At 32.6% G+C, this 14,440-nt stretch overlaps 3 protein-coding genes across 7 annotated transcripts in view; 2 read left to right on the top strand and 1 right to left on the bottom strand.

The window, feature by feature from the left end:
* LOC105255793 (storkhead-box protein 2) overlaps positions 1-3,050 on the top strand; it is a 78,444-nt gene extending 75,394 nt beyond the window's left edge. The window contains exons 6-8 of one of the 2 annotated variants that reach the window (XM_011265289.3): positions 335-519; positions 798-1,274; positions 1,489-3,050. In XM_011265289.3, the coding sequence (XP_011263591.1) occupies positions 335-519; positions 798-1,274; positions 1,489-2,661 (1,835 nt within the window). In that variant the 3' untranslated portion in view covers positions 2,662-3,050. The remainder of the gene's footprint in view (positions 1-334; positions 520-797; positions 1,275-1,488) is intronic. The other variant, XM_011265290.3, reaches the window with a different exon arrangement.
* LOC105255790 (RNA pseudouridylate synthase domain-containing protein 1) overlaps positions 1-5,132 on the bottom strand; it is a 90,309-nt gene extending 85,177 nt beyond the window's left edge. Inside the window, exons 1-2 of the mRNA XM_011265285.2 lie at positions 5,059-5,132; positions 4,874-4,979 (exon numbers count right to left, since the gene is read on the bottom strand). The gene's annotated coding sequence lies outside the window, so the exon portion shown is untranslated. The remainder of the gene's footprint in view (positions 1-4,873; positions 4,980-5,058) is intronic.
* Positions 5,133-5,334: 202 nt separating this feature from the next.
* On the top strand, positions 5,335-13,020 carry LOC105255788 (cohesin subunit SA-2). Of its 4 annotated transcripts, none has more exons than XM_011265283.3 (19): positions 5,335-5,402; positions 5,502-5,789; positions 5,871-6,031; positions 6,109-6,284; positions 6,432-6,605; positions 6,678-6,882; positions 6,962-7,291; positions 7,391-8,339; positions 8,427-8,660; positions 8,751-8,934; positions 9,015-9,201; positions 9,283-9,587; positions 9,669-9,880; positions 9,960-10,126; positions 10,483-10,534; positions 12,218-12,250; positions 12,384-12,560; positions 12,644-12,728; positions 12,826-12,843. In XM_011265283.3, the coding sequence occupies exons 2-19, from the start codon at positions 5,614-5,616 to the stop codon at positions 12,841-12,843; spliced, it is 3,825 nt and encodes a 1,274-aa protein (XP_011263585.2). In that variant the 5' UTR covers positions 5,335-5,402; positions 5,502-5,613. The 4 variants fall into 4 exon arrangements, with proteins under 4 accessions (XP_011263585.2, XP_025268103.1, XP_025268102.1 ...); XM_025412318.1 differs by having other exon boundaries at positions 5,343-5,402; positions 5,587-5,789; XM_025412317.1 differs by having other exon boundaries at positions 5,343-5,402; positions 5,568-5,789.
* The last annotated feature ends 1,420 nt before the right edge of the window (positions 13,021-14,440 follow it).

Raw genomic sequence — 14,440 nt, 5'->3', positions numbered from 1 at the left:
AAAGCTGTTCTTTCAAAAACAGAATTTTGCGAGGAAGCTGTTGTATGTATATAAAAATTCGAGCAGTTAAATCGATTCGCAAAAGAGACTTTTGTTCGTCGCATTATGTGTTGGACGGTTTTTTTATTAAATTTCTTTGCGACTAATAATTAGCCTAATATAGTGAAATAATTACAAGCAAGATGTTATGCGAATGTTGCGAGGTGTTTCGTGTACATAGATTGTATATAATAACCAAAATCAAAGCTTTTTAGTCACCCTATAGCTGGCAAGCCCTTCCTTGATCCTCATTATCTTCTAACGAAGCGCAACAAATCCAAATCCCTTCCTCAAGGCTTTTCTGGGATTTTTTCAGAGAAGATAGGCCTGCTCTCCAGGCTCTTTCGGCGGAGCACACGGAGGAAGGGCACACCGTTAATGGGCACTTTCAGTGCTCAGTATCCCCCCACTGAGTGGTTTAATCCGCGCGTTGTGCATTTGCACAGCGTTGCCACGCAGACAAGGGCCGCCAGCCCTTCGGTAAGTCGCATTCAAGTATTTCCTCCGACAAGAACTAGTGAAATAAAACTTCTTACATAGTACTTCTCTAACGCCGCAAGGCTAATTAACCGGTTCCCCCGGACAGTTAATGAAAAATCTTGAGGCAACATATTCTAGGCTATTAATAGCATCGATAATAATATTGGAAACATCGAAAAGTTCAAATAATTAAGTTAAAATGAAGGCGATAATTGCCAGAAGTAGATAATTTTCAAAATGTTAAAAAGGTCAAATCGATCGAATGAACTTGTTTCCAGATGATGGAAGGTCTCGACCAGTCGCAGGCCAGTTTTCAAGTGTGGGATGATTCGAGCTCGGTGCGATCAGCAACTCTGCCGAGGCGGCATCGGCGTCAAGCCAGCGGTGACTCCTCGAGCTTGTTGGCCAACTCGACGCCAAGGAGTTCTCGAAGGCATCGATCACCGTGTTCTACTCTACCGAGATCCAAATGTTCCAGCCTGAGCAGATGCACGTCCAGAGCATCCGTTTTACCGCCTAGCACTACTAACCAGGAAGTCTATCAAGTGCGCAATCAGGCGCAGAATGATAAAAATTCATCCAACTCGTCGCCCAGTAGAAGCGGCGGCAGCTCGGGTTCGGTTAGAATGATGAATGCGAGTTCAGCTAAGACGAATACATTGGGCAGGTCCAACACTAGGCAATCCAACTGTAGAAGACCAAGTCATGACTTTAGCAACGGCACTAAATCAGCTAATAGTTCTCCACAACACAAAGTAAATTTAATTTCATTATAAAATTTATAACAATATCTTTACATATATTTAAAAAAAAAGATTTATAAATGTTTCTATATCATTTATTTAAGAAAAATCTTAAATTTGTTGTAGTAAAATTTTATTCTTAAGATTGTATTCATATGATTAATCTTTGCATTGTTAATTTTTTATTTTCATTATGTGTGAATAATGAAAATTTTATTGTCTCAAGGTATTGCAAAAAACTTCATCGGGTCACTCGTCTCACTCTAGTGGCAAGTCAATGTCTAGCACAAAACTGACTTGCTCGCCATTGAAAACGGCCACGCTATCGACGAAATCGTCACCGCTCAAAGTCGTTCAGCAAGGTTCGCTGACTCCTCTGCAAGAGGCACAGAACTCGATAACTCTTCAGGTGTCCACTAATCTGAGTCCGTCGTCGCAGGAGCAACGGACGATACAGAATAGCGTGACGCTGGCTTCTAACACAACTAGCACGACGACCATTTCCGGCTCGCCTGGCACGAAGATCTATGTTCAACAAAACAACTCACCGATGAGGTCCGTGATCACTTTCGAGAACGGTACGGTAAAGACGAAGATTGCTGAGAAGGAAATAATTGATTGCAAGGAAAAGCAGGAGAGAGAACTGGTAGCTGAGAAAGCGTACAAGACTCGGGTGGACGAGGAAAAGCTTTTCAAGTCGAAGCTAGATGACGAGAAGCTGAACAAATGTTCGATCAAGGCCGAGCGTCCATCGTCACTCTATGCACCAAAGGAGCTCAAGACGAGTCTTCTATCAGAATCCGACAAGGAAAATAAGCCGAAGATCGAGGAGGAAGTGCCTAACAAGTTGAAATTGACGAACCGCCTGAACAATAGTCAGGCTCATCTGATGGATGGCTCTACCAACAACGTCGACAAGAATTCTTTAGTGCACGAAGCTGCTGCCTTGTCCACCACGAAGAACACTAACGACGCAATGAACAACTCACGTAAACTCAGCTTGTCGCTATCGAAGGACGCGCTGAGTTATCGTAATCTATTGCATCCTGGTTCGAAGAATAACATTGCCTCGAATCCACCGTCGCCCACGAAGTCGTACGACGGTTTCGGTGGCTCTTTCAACGATGTTTATATCGAAAATCTGGAGACAGTAAAGCAGCAACGGGCTCCGCAGGGTTCCGAGCCTAATCTGGAGAAGACTATGAGCCGAGGTTCTGATTTGCATTCTTATCCCAGTCTTAGTGACATGCAGGTTCAGTTTACCAGCTTGGCGGCGCAGAAAATTCTCAAAGGCTGTCCGATTAACAGCGTGGATACTCTGGTGGAAGTGAACATGGCTGCTGCCGATAAGCCTAACAATTGCGACGTCACTGTTCATACGGATTTCGGCCTCGTTTGAAATTTTATCGTTGATTAATGTTACAAATGAAGACAAAGAACTGCCGATCCTTGCACCTCACTTTGGCATATTCCATCCATGAAAAATAATGTGTCTCGAAGCGAACAATATCGAAGAATAAATGCCACTAACGCGCCTTGCTACGTTAGGATAGAGAGTTATTTTTTTTTAATAAAAAGACTATACAGCTTGCGTAAGAATGTTATACACGGAACACGCGTAACAGTTACCAGTAATCTGTCATTTATAGATATCTCTCTTCTGTTTCTTAACAAGCGTCCACGTTTTCGAATAATCGCTGTGCCAATCGAATTTGTATTATTGCAACAAATATTGTTATAAGAAAAATCATATCAATCTAAAATGCAATCCAGTTTTTAACTTTGCTTGTCTTAATAAAAACTGTTTTTTAAAGTGTTATTTTTAAATAATTTGTTCTAAATAATTTTTAGATAATTATCCATACACATATATACATTCTTTCTTTTTCTCTCTGATATATTACTGAATTTTACAAATATTGAATTTTTAAAATTAAATTATCATATATAATTTTTATAATTAAATAATATGCAAAAGATATATTTAATGAAAAGTATAATGATTAAAGACGCAGATTTTTTTCAATTCATTATTAAGACAAGTGGTTATCATTCATTCCGCATTTTATAACTTCAAAAATCGCAAAGATAATGCAAGATGGGTTTAGATTTTGGAAACTTGAATATACATATATATTTTATTAATTCTTTTCAAATTTCGAAGTATACGCACTACTTCAAGAGATATGCTTGGTAGTTTTGCATCGCTTTACTCTAGTTAAAGCGATTTGTCAAAGCAATATCTTATATATAACAGTTATACGCGACTTACTAAATGAAGAAATTCTTTCACGAAGAAATGAAAATTTTTCCGAATTAAAACACTGCCATTTTATATATATATATATTGAAGACATATTTAATATTAATTATTTTACTTGCAATTTAGCGATAAAATCAATTTCAACAGGTTGTGATAGTAAAAAATCTGCAAATGGTACAGCGAAATTTTATATATAGCGAGATTCTCGATAAAACAATAATTTTTTCGAACAACAATATTGCAAATAAAGCGGGGAACAACGCCTTTTATTAGCCGTGCATTATTGGGCGCGTTATTAAGCGCAAGTAATTAATAGATTAATCGAAATGCCGTCCCCAAGAGATCTGTAATACAGCAAGGAAAAAAACCACGAGGGTTGTAACTCTCGCTATGATAACGCACAGCGAAGATTTGATATATCACAAGTATACATATATTATACATAGTGTAGAAAAAGGGCGTTTCCTCTTGAAACGCAGCCGGTACCATTCGCAATTAGTGCAATCGTAAATCTATAAGTGCCAAAACTTATTGTAGTACTTAATAAAACAACCGCCTTAATTAATTCTCACGGCGATTTTGCGGCATCCGTCGACGATTTTGTAAAGACGCAAATAAATCGCGAGAAGAAAGAAAGTAATGAAAAGCGTAAACCGTAGTGTTAAATATGGTAGGCAATTAAATAAGTATGGGAGATAAAAGAAAAAGAGGAAAAAGAGACACGTGTCTGCTTTGTACATTTCATATTCCGTATCGCAAATTAACCGATCGGTGATGGATTCAGAATTATCGTCCACTCTATTTTAACTATGAAGACGTCGACTTTCTATTTTTATAATTTCTCAAGCCCTTGAATTGTTTATTCTTATATAAATACTTAATATTATAATTTATCAATTAAGGATTAATTAATTTGTTGCAATTTATTTATTAAAAAATTGTTATTCATAATATTTCAGTTGATTGATTCATTCAGTTAATTATATATATAAATAAAATATAATACATATACATATATAAATAATTTTTTTAATATAATTTTAATATAAATGGATACAAAGAAATTAATTTAAAATTGAAATAATTTCACAGAAATAGAAAATATTAAAGTTATAAAATGTATAATTTATTCTCAAAGATAAGAAAGTCTTATTTTTGTCAAAAAGTCGGCGTTTACGAATAGAGGAACGGTTTTCGAATCTTCGCCTCTTATTTCTTATCAAAACTAACTTGTAGAAGATCATTGTATAATCTTACGACTCATTATAACAACGAAAAAAAATATATATATGAATAATAAAGAATAAACGAAGGCATTTATTATTTTATTGTTAATGCATAGACTCACCATTTTGAAATTTAGCGTCGTTTAGTTGCACTCGTTACTTCACGTTCGGCACTTATCAGATGCCCGTCGCCTCGAGAAGCTTCCTAAAATTCAGGAAATTCAGATTCTGAAAATTAACAAAATACATATTACAGATTGTAAAGAATTAATTCCTTTAACGTAAAAACACAGTACATTCAAATTACCTTCGATTACTTTTAGATATTAATCAATAAACTCAGGAGTTTTTTTCCATTTGTATCGCGCACGCAAAATCACACACACTACTAAAAACAAAAGATGACATTCAAACTGTAACTGTAAAAAAATGGCGGCTTCGAAAGGCACGTTCTCATAAAACATAAAAATTTCCTAGCGAATAGCCAATGAAATCGCTCATCAGAGTTGACGGTTGGACAATCCCAGAATATCCCTATGTTTTTACCGTTATATTTACAAGTCTTTGCGTTGGCACTCCTGGAGGCTTCGTTAACTAGCGAAGAGTGTAAAAAGATGTGGAAGATGGATGCAGTTAAATTTTGACAATTTTGTAAGTGTCAAGCAAAACTATCAATGAATATTCGTTGTAAGAGATCGTTTTATTAACGATTTCTCACGATAGTATACTTGTGATTTTTGACATTTTTAGTGAAAAAATCCCGATAATACGCTGCTTTGTGGACTTGTTGCAATTGACCGCACGTTTTTCCCTCAGATATGAATTTTGTTGTTAGACGCATTAAAACGTAGGGAGCACCGAAATGATGCACAGAAGGGGTGGTAAGCGGATCCGGATGGACGATCCGGTGCCGCCGGAGTACGAGACGCCGATGACGCCTATGACTCCGATGAATGACAATTCCGGCGGAGACGCAAATGACTCTTACAATGCTTACACACCATATCAGGCGTCTCAGACGCCGCTGCACAATCCCACGTAAGCATCTAGTTTTGGAGTCACCCCTATAAAAACAATGTAATCCTATTGAGCATGTAATATACTGTTGTACATTTGTAGTCCAGAACATTATTCTTCCGAGAGCTACAGTTCACCAGGCACATCTCAACAGCAGTATCAGGAGCAGGGCAATTTTGATAATCAGACGCAGTTTGAAGCTCCTATGACACCTGCCGCTTCCAACATGAGGATCACAAGAAACACACGTGCCAGGATGCGTGGTGCATATGAATATATTTTTATATATAAGATATAAAATATTATGTCGAATGAAAAATTATAATGTTTGACTTTAAAGGAGGTGTGGTGCAACAACCCAAGTACAAAGAGATTGATACAGATTATACTCCATCGTCCAGCAGCAGAGGAAGAGGTGGGGGACGAGGACGTGGCAAAAGGGCACATCATTCGCACAGTTTGGAAGATGAAGCTAGTCTTTACTATGTTATTAGGAATAATCGATCTTCACTTACTGTAAGTGAATTAATTGTTTAATATAAAATGTAAGTGTTGTTAATTGTTTAATATAAAATGTAAGTGAATTAATTGATTAATATAAAATCAATTGCAAGAGAATGTTCATATATTTTAACTTTTTATAATACACAAATATTGTTGCAGACCATTGTTGATGACTGGATAGAAAAATACAAGAGTAACAGGGAAAATGCGTTGCTTATGCTCATGCAATTTTTCATCAATGCAAGTGGTTGCAAAGGCCGTATCACTTCCGAGATGCAACTGACTATGGAACATGTAGCAATTATTCGCAAAATGACTGAAGAGTTTGATGAAGTATGTTTACTAAATCATAATATATGATATATTATAATATTTTGATTGCATTTGATTGTATTTTTTTTGCAGGAAAGTGGTGAATATCCATTGATAATGACTGGACAACAATGGAAGAAATTTCGTGCAAATTTCTGTGAATTTGTTCAAATTCTTGTTCGTCAATGTCAATATTCTATCATCTATGATCAGTTTCTAATGGATAATGTTATCTCTTTGCTAACTGGACTCTCAGATTCCCAAGTGAGAGCATTTAGACATACTGCAACTCTTGCAGGTAAATCTCAAACAATTATATACTTATAAATTACATTTTGTAAACAGAATATACATTAACAGAACAATTTAATTTGTAGCCATGAAATTAATGACAGCTCTAGTAGATGTTGCTTTGACTGTATCTATAAATTTGGACAATACACAGCGTCAATACGAAGCGGAAAGACAAAAGGCCCGAGAAAAAAGAGCAGCGGACAGATTAGAATCCTTGATGGCGAAACGAAAAGAGTTGGAAGAAAATATGGACGAAATAAAAAATATGCTTACATATATGTTCAAGTCTGTTTTCGTTCATAGATATAGGGATACTTTGCCAGAAATACGCGCGATTTGTATGGCGGAAATCGGAGTCTGGATGAAGAAGTTTCATCAAAATTTCTTAGATGATTCATATTTGAAATATATTGGTACGATAAATTTTTATTACTTTACATATATTAAAATAAAAAAAAATATGTATATATATTTATTTTTTTTTTTTTTTTCATATTTGATATAATTTTCAGGTTGGACTTTGCATGATAAAGTCGGAGAAGTTAGACTCAAATGTCTGCAAGCATTGCAACCGCTATACGCTTCGGAGGAACTAAAAACGAAACTTGAATTGTTCACAAGCAAGTTTAAAGATAGAATTGTCGCGATGACATTGGATAAAGAGTACGATGTAGCGGTACAGGCTGTGAAGTTGGTTATCTCCATTTTAAAGCATCACAGGGAAATTCTCACTGATAAAGACTGTGAACATGTGTACGAACTTGTTTATTCGTCGCATCGCGCGGTTGCACAAGCAGCCGGGGAATTTCTGAACGAACGTTTATTCCGCCCGGAAAATGAAGCCGTGGTGGATGTTAAGACTCGACGCGGCAAGAAACGATTACCAAATACGCCTTTTATACGTGATCTTGTTCTATTCTTCATCGAATCCGAATTGCATGAGCATGGAGCATACTTAGTTGACTCCCTGATCGAAACTAATCAAATGATGAAAGATTGGGAGTGTATGACAGATCTCTTGCTGGAGGAGGCGGGTCCTGATGAAGAAGCATTGGATAATCAGAAGGAAACGTCCCTTATCGAATTAATGGTATGCTGTATAAAACAAGCTGCTACGGGCGAAGCACCCGTCGGTCGCGGACCCACTCGAAAAATTCTATCAGTGAAAGAAATTAAACAAGTTCACGATGATAAGCAAAAACTAACGGAACATTTTATTCAAACACTACCACTGTTACTTGACAAGTACAGAGCTGATCCTGAAAAATTGGCAAACTTGCTGGCAATCCCACAATATTTTGATTTGGATATTTATACAAAATCTAGACAGGAGATAAACTTGGATTCTTTATTAAGTAAAATCCAAGCGATTGTTGAAAAAATGCACGATAACGACGTTTTAGATACGGCGGCTAAAACTTTAGAACATATGTGTGTAGAAGGTCATGCTATTTTCACAAGGTATATACATATATATTTTTATTTTTTTCTCATAAATTAGACATGATATTTATATTAAAAAAACATTAATTTATTTTCATGATGTAGATGTAATGTCGCTCGTTCTACTTTGATTGATTCCATCGTAAATAAATATAAAGAGGCGATCGATGAGTATAGAAATTTGATTGAAGGCGATGAGGAGCCAGATGAAGATGAAATATTTAATGTTGTTCAATCGCTCAAAAAAGTTTCTATATTTTATTCTTGCCACAATATGAATCCATGGGGCATATGGGACTCGCTATACAAAGACATAGAGGATGCAAAGGATCCTGCAAAGTACTTTTTTCATAATTATACTATTTTATTCTATATAAAATTATATATATTAATTCAAAACGATCAATATAAATCAAATTGTCCGTACAGGAGTTTACCATCAACTGCAGTTAAATACTGTATAAGCGCATGCTTCTTTGCCATTTTATGGGGCCAAAATCATTTGATGGAAGCTGTAGATTCAGGCAGTCACGGTGAGGACGAATGTCGGCAATTGAAGGAACGATTGCATTCGTTTATGGGTTCAATGCGCCATTTTGTCAACAGCGATACGGTAATTATATTTCTTTCTAATTCAAGAAAATGATTAATGTCTCTAATAAATAAAATATTTACAAATTTAATATTAAATAGCCTTCACCGCCGATCTTGAGGGAAGACGCGTATAATACTATATGTGACTTATTAGTAATATTCTGCAATCAACTCTCTACGCATACTAATCCTCTGATGCATCAATTAGTATATGAACCTGATCAAGCAATGCAAAACATGCTCAATAGATTTATACAAGAGTACGTCTTCTTTGAAGAGGAAGATGGTAAGTAAATATTCTAATATGTACATTAAATAAATTTTTATTGGTTTATAATTTATATAATATAATGAATTTCTTTCATAGACGAACATGATGAACATTCTAAAATCGAGGAACTGCATAAAAGAAGAAATTTCTTAGCCGGCTACTGCAAATTAATTGTCTATAATATGATTCCCACAAAGGCTGCGGCTGATGTATTTAAACATTACGTTAAATATTATAATGACTATGGCGATATTATTAAAACCACATTAGGCAAAGCAAGAGACATCAATAAAACAAATTGCGCGTTGACAATGCAACAAAGCTTAAATATTTTGTACAACGAAATAGTGGCTGAGAAAGGCAAAGTGAACAGAAATAGTGAAGAATTCACCGCAATTAAGGTATGTAATTATTATTATACAATTTTATATACAATGAAACAAAATGTATTAAAATCTGAGTAATCTTTTAATTATTTCTAGGAACTTGCGAAGCGATTTGCCTTGTCCTTCGGCTTGGATGCAGTGAAAAATCGCGAAGCCATTACCGCCTTGCATCGTGCGGGTGTGTTGTTCGCCATTACTCCACCAGACGGTATCGAACAGGATCCTACAGGTCCACCACCGAATTTGCCATTCCTCGAGATATTATCAGAATTCACGAATAAGCTTCTTAAATTGGATAAACGTGTTGTGTAAGTATTTATTAATTGAAATTGAATGTGTAATACTTTTTTTAAATATTTCTTCATATTTATTATGATGTTATTGCAGACTCAATTTTCTGGATAGACGATTACAAGCTGGAATGCCATCTTCACGAGGAGAAGATTGGCAGCCTTTACTATTATACAGAAATAGTTTACTACATGGCGAAACTGATCAAGTTCCAGTGACCAGTAAACGAGCTTACACGAGGCGCAAGAAGGATCACTTGGCTGGTAAGAGATGGTTTCACTATGATTATCTTGATGGAAAATATTCTTAATATATAAATGTTTGAATGCAATTGTTTATTTTTCAGAATTAAATAAAGAAATGATTAATTGGCAAATTTATTATAATTTTAAAACTATATAAATGTATATTAATTTTTTTTATTTTTTTCTTATGAAACTAAAATTATTTTGATAAACGTTATAGATTCAGTTTTTAACTCAAATATTAATAATATGAAAATAAATAATTAATAACTATAGAAGCATGTGAATACATTTATAATTAAAAATTTATTAAAATTTAAGTATTAATTTCATCAAACTCATTTACCATTTAAATGATTTTATTTCTTTTGCAGAGGAAGAGGAAGCTGATGAACCTGATGAAGGTTCTGATCATGAGTTTGCAGGGTGAGTTAGGTGTACCCGAATAGAATATGATATATAATTATTTTATTCTGTCAAATTTATCATTAGTACAAATTCAACTGTAATTGCAAGTAACTGTTACATATAACTCGATAACACAAAGAAAAATCAGCAATGACTGATACTTAATTGCGTTCGATTATCATCGCATTATAAAAACTAAATGCTTGTCTTTACTTGCTTTTGCAATGTGTGTAAACTATGCTACATAGATAATACGTACCATTTGTAAAACTAGAAACGCAGATACAGTTTCTGCACATATGAATGTGTTTCTTCTCTTACTATTGCTATGAGATGTTAATGTTGCTTGCAAAATGTAGATCTGTAGAAGTAGAATGGTAGTAGTTTTATACTAATAATTTTTTCATTTTACTGCCATTTTTCAGTAATGCTTTATTAATACTTTTCATTACTTATGATTTATTTATGATATAATTTTAATATTAAGATATATTATGATACTGTAAAATGAATTTATGGAAAAATTAACTAGGATCTAACTCAATAAGTTGAGTATGTGGTTAAACTTAATTAATCACTTTGATGTGCATTAAAATACGATTAAATTATTGTAATTTTGCAGTTTTTGAATATTTAAAATTTAAGTAACACTACATATATGATTAAATACTATAATTTACATCTCTTCTTTTAAGAAAGATACTTGCGATTTCACTTCTTGCAGTAAAACTGCATGCATGTGCTTAATTTATAAATATCACTTTTTAAACATTTATATATACATATATAAATATAGTGCAGAAATTGTATCTGTGCTGTGTTTGCATGAGTAGTAATTTTAATCGCTTGTTACAAGTGATTCAATCATTATAAAAGTTAAAGAATATATTTTTAAAGAAATATCTTTCAAATGTATTTCTAAAAATGTATATGTAAGGGGCAAAAATTGTACAAGATATTCTTAATGTAATTTACTATACTTGGTGCCTCTTTTTTAATAACAAATCAATTCAAACTAGAATAAGAAATTATTAAGGGATATATAATGTTGAATCATATTTTTGAAACAAATGAAAAAGATCGTGCATAGAGAACGATGTGTGTATATTATCGAGTGATTAATCTCAAATAAGCTTAAAACTTTGTATTCTCTTTATATATTAATAATATAAATTGGTGATAGATATGAATAAATACATGGGATTACTTGAAATAAGACCTTCTACTCCTAGCGTTCCTTTAAATCCTATTTTATCAGAATTAAAAATTATCAATTATCAGAAAAGCGCGATACACAAACTTTTTTATCTCAATCATAAATATATTATAAAAAATATAAGAAGATTAATGATTTTGTTTTTCATATTTCCTAAAATTAATAATGCCAACATTTTCCTTTCCATGACACGCCGTTCTCTATACCCATCACTCTTCACAGTAATGTGTATATCGTTATTCAACTTTACACTTGATATTATTATATCGATTTTAACATTTTATTCTCTAAAGAATAATATAATAATTTAAAAGGTATAGGTGCATATATGGATAAATTTGAATACCGGCTTGTGCAAATTGATTATACATATATATATGTAATAATCTTTTAAGACATTTTTGTCCCTTTCTCTTTAATCAGATCATAAATTTCTATAGCAATAATTGTACTCTCACCTGAAAATGGACGTTTTCACATTTCAGCAAGCAAAAAAAAAAGCGTTCGCGGAAGAATCAGTGAGTAATTTATTTTATTTAATATTATTTTGTAAATTATATATATAAAAAATAGCAATATATAATATATACTAATTAAAATATTGATTATGTTTAAATGCACGTAATAAATATTAATATAATTTTATTTCAGATTGCCAGTTAATAAAGTAGTGATAACACGTGGACCTAGAACAAACACTTTTTATGAGAATAATGACACTGTACAAATGCAAACATCTCCTTCTGCAATCGTAGAGGATACAGCGACGAGTCCTTTGCAAGATCTCGATAGCAGATTTAAAGCATTGCAAACACAATCGTCACGACCGTAAGTATAGAAAGAACAAGTTCATTCTATTATATATTATCTATTGTAAAATTATACAATAAATAAAACATAATTTTGTATAGACGAAGAAATCAAGAGCATGTGGAGCATAGGGAGTTGCGAAGAACTTCTAGGAACTCGGGCAGATATGTCGAGGGGCAATATATGGTAAATAATTTATGTAATATTGCAATTTTAAACTGTCGTAAATTACATTATGTGTGTTATGTTAATTATATATAAATTTAAAATAACATTGTTACAGGAATCTGATTCTGAGTAAGAAAACATAGTCCATAAAAGCTTTACTTCTTAAATTTAGACAACTGGATTGTGATATGTGTTCAGTTATGTCATTTGAGAGAATTATAAAGACATACTTAACTATATGGATGACATAGAAAAGCTTTCAAAAAGCGAATATTACATTATTATGCGATATATAAACAAAATTTAATTTTTCTGTCAGATTGAATTTATTTTACTATACGTTATATATAAATGTATTTCAAAATGAATACATTATTATATAATAACATATGATTATATATAAACAAAATTTAGTTTTCCTGTCAAATTGAATTTATTTTATTATACGTTACATAAATGTATTTAAAAGTGAATACATTTTTATATAATAGCATATGATCATATATGATTAACAAAATTTAGTTTTTCTGTCAGATTGAATTTATTATATGTTACATATAAATGTATTTCAAAGTAAATATTAATGTTATTATCTATAAGAAAAATGTTTTAACATGTCAAATTTGTGACTTTTGTGAAATTAACTTTTTCATTATATATTCATTATGTTACAAATAATATAGTATATGGAATTATATATAATATTTAATTATATATTATATATATTATATATATATATATATATATATATATATATATATATATTCCAATATACAATGTATATGTATGCCATAAAAGCGTTTTTGAATTTAGACAAATGTATTGTGATATGTATTCATAAAACATGGCACAGAAAAGTTTCCAGAGAGCAGATATTGACAAATTATTATAATATATTATAATAGAGATCAGCGTTATTATATACAGGGTGTTTCATAAGTGGTGGGCAAAATTTTAGAAATGGATTTCTTATGCTTAGAGAAGAAAAAAAAGTTATTCAATATAGGTCCGCAAATGATTAGTTTTTAAGTTATTAAGATTTTGGACAATTAGAGGAAATGTTCAATATGTCCACCTCCTGTCACAATACAAGCCTCAGCTCGTCGTCTCATTGAGTCCCGACTTGAAAAACATTGTTGATGCCTGTAAAAGGACTTCTAAGACGAGAAAATTTTGTATTACAAAAATCTTAATAACTCAAAAACTAATCATTTCCGGACCTATGTTGATTAATTTTCTTTTCTTCTCTAAGCATGAGAAATCCATTTATAAAATTTTGCCCACCACTTATGAAACCCTGTATAAATGAAATTTTTCAATTTTCTATGAGTTTGGGTTTATTTCATTACATATTAGGCAAAAATAACATGCAATATATGTATTTCATTCTTATGTAAAAATGATTGCTTTAAAACAATTTTTTAAATCTTTTTATTTTAACTATTTAGTAATTTTATTTCTACATAAATGAATATAAGGGGCGGCGTATGGCTGAGATCGACAAGGTACTTGCCTGCCCCAATCCCCCTCCTATTCCTTTCTCCTTCCTTATCCAGTAAAACATTTTAACAATTATATGTTTGACAATTGTAAAAGAGACGGATTCGACAAATCAGAAATAATCCCATTATAAAAAGTTCTTGAACCTTTTTTCACATAGATTAAATGGAAAAATTTTAACTAATTTTTTTCTATATAGTTTACAATGTTTTGTACGTTCAAATAAATTT

The sequence above is a fragment of the Camponotus floridanus genome, unplaced genomic scaffold (assembly GCF_003227725.1).
Source record: "Camponotus floridanus strain SB8 unplaced genomic scaffold, Cflo_v7.5 scaffold5, whole genome shotgun sequence".
Taxonomy (NCBI): Eukaryota; Metazoa; Arthropoda; class Insecta; order Hymenoptera; family Formicidae; genus Camponotus; species Camponotus floridanus.
The sequence above is the reverse complement of the archived record's forward strand: the minus strand, read 5'-3'. Positions and strand labels throughout refer to the sequence as shown.

Bases quoted from the DNA above. Each gene is read 5' to 3' on its own strand.
- LOC105255788 (XM_025412316.1), top strand. From the start codon at position 5,614: ATGATGCACAGAAGGGGTGGTAAGCGGATCCGGATGGACGATCCGGTG. The intron at 8,661-8,750 runs GTACTTTTTTCA...TTGTCCGTACAG, and splicing joins GATGCAAAGGATCCTGCAAA to GAGTTTACCATCAACTGCAG. The intron at 12,251-12,383 runs GTGAGTAATTTA...ATTTTATTTCAG, and splicing joins AAGCGTTCGCGGAAGAATCA to ATTGCCAGTTAATAAAGTAG.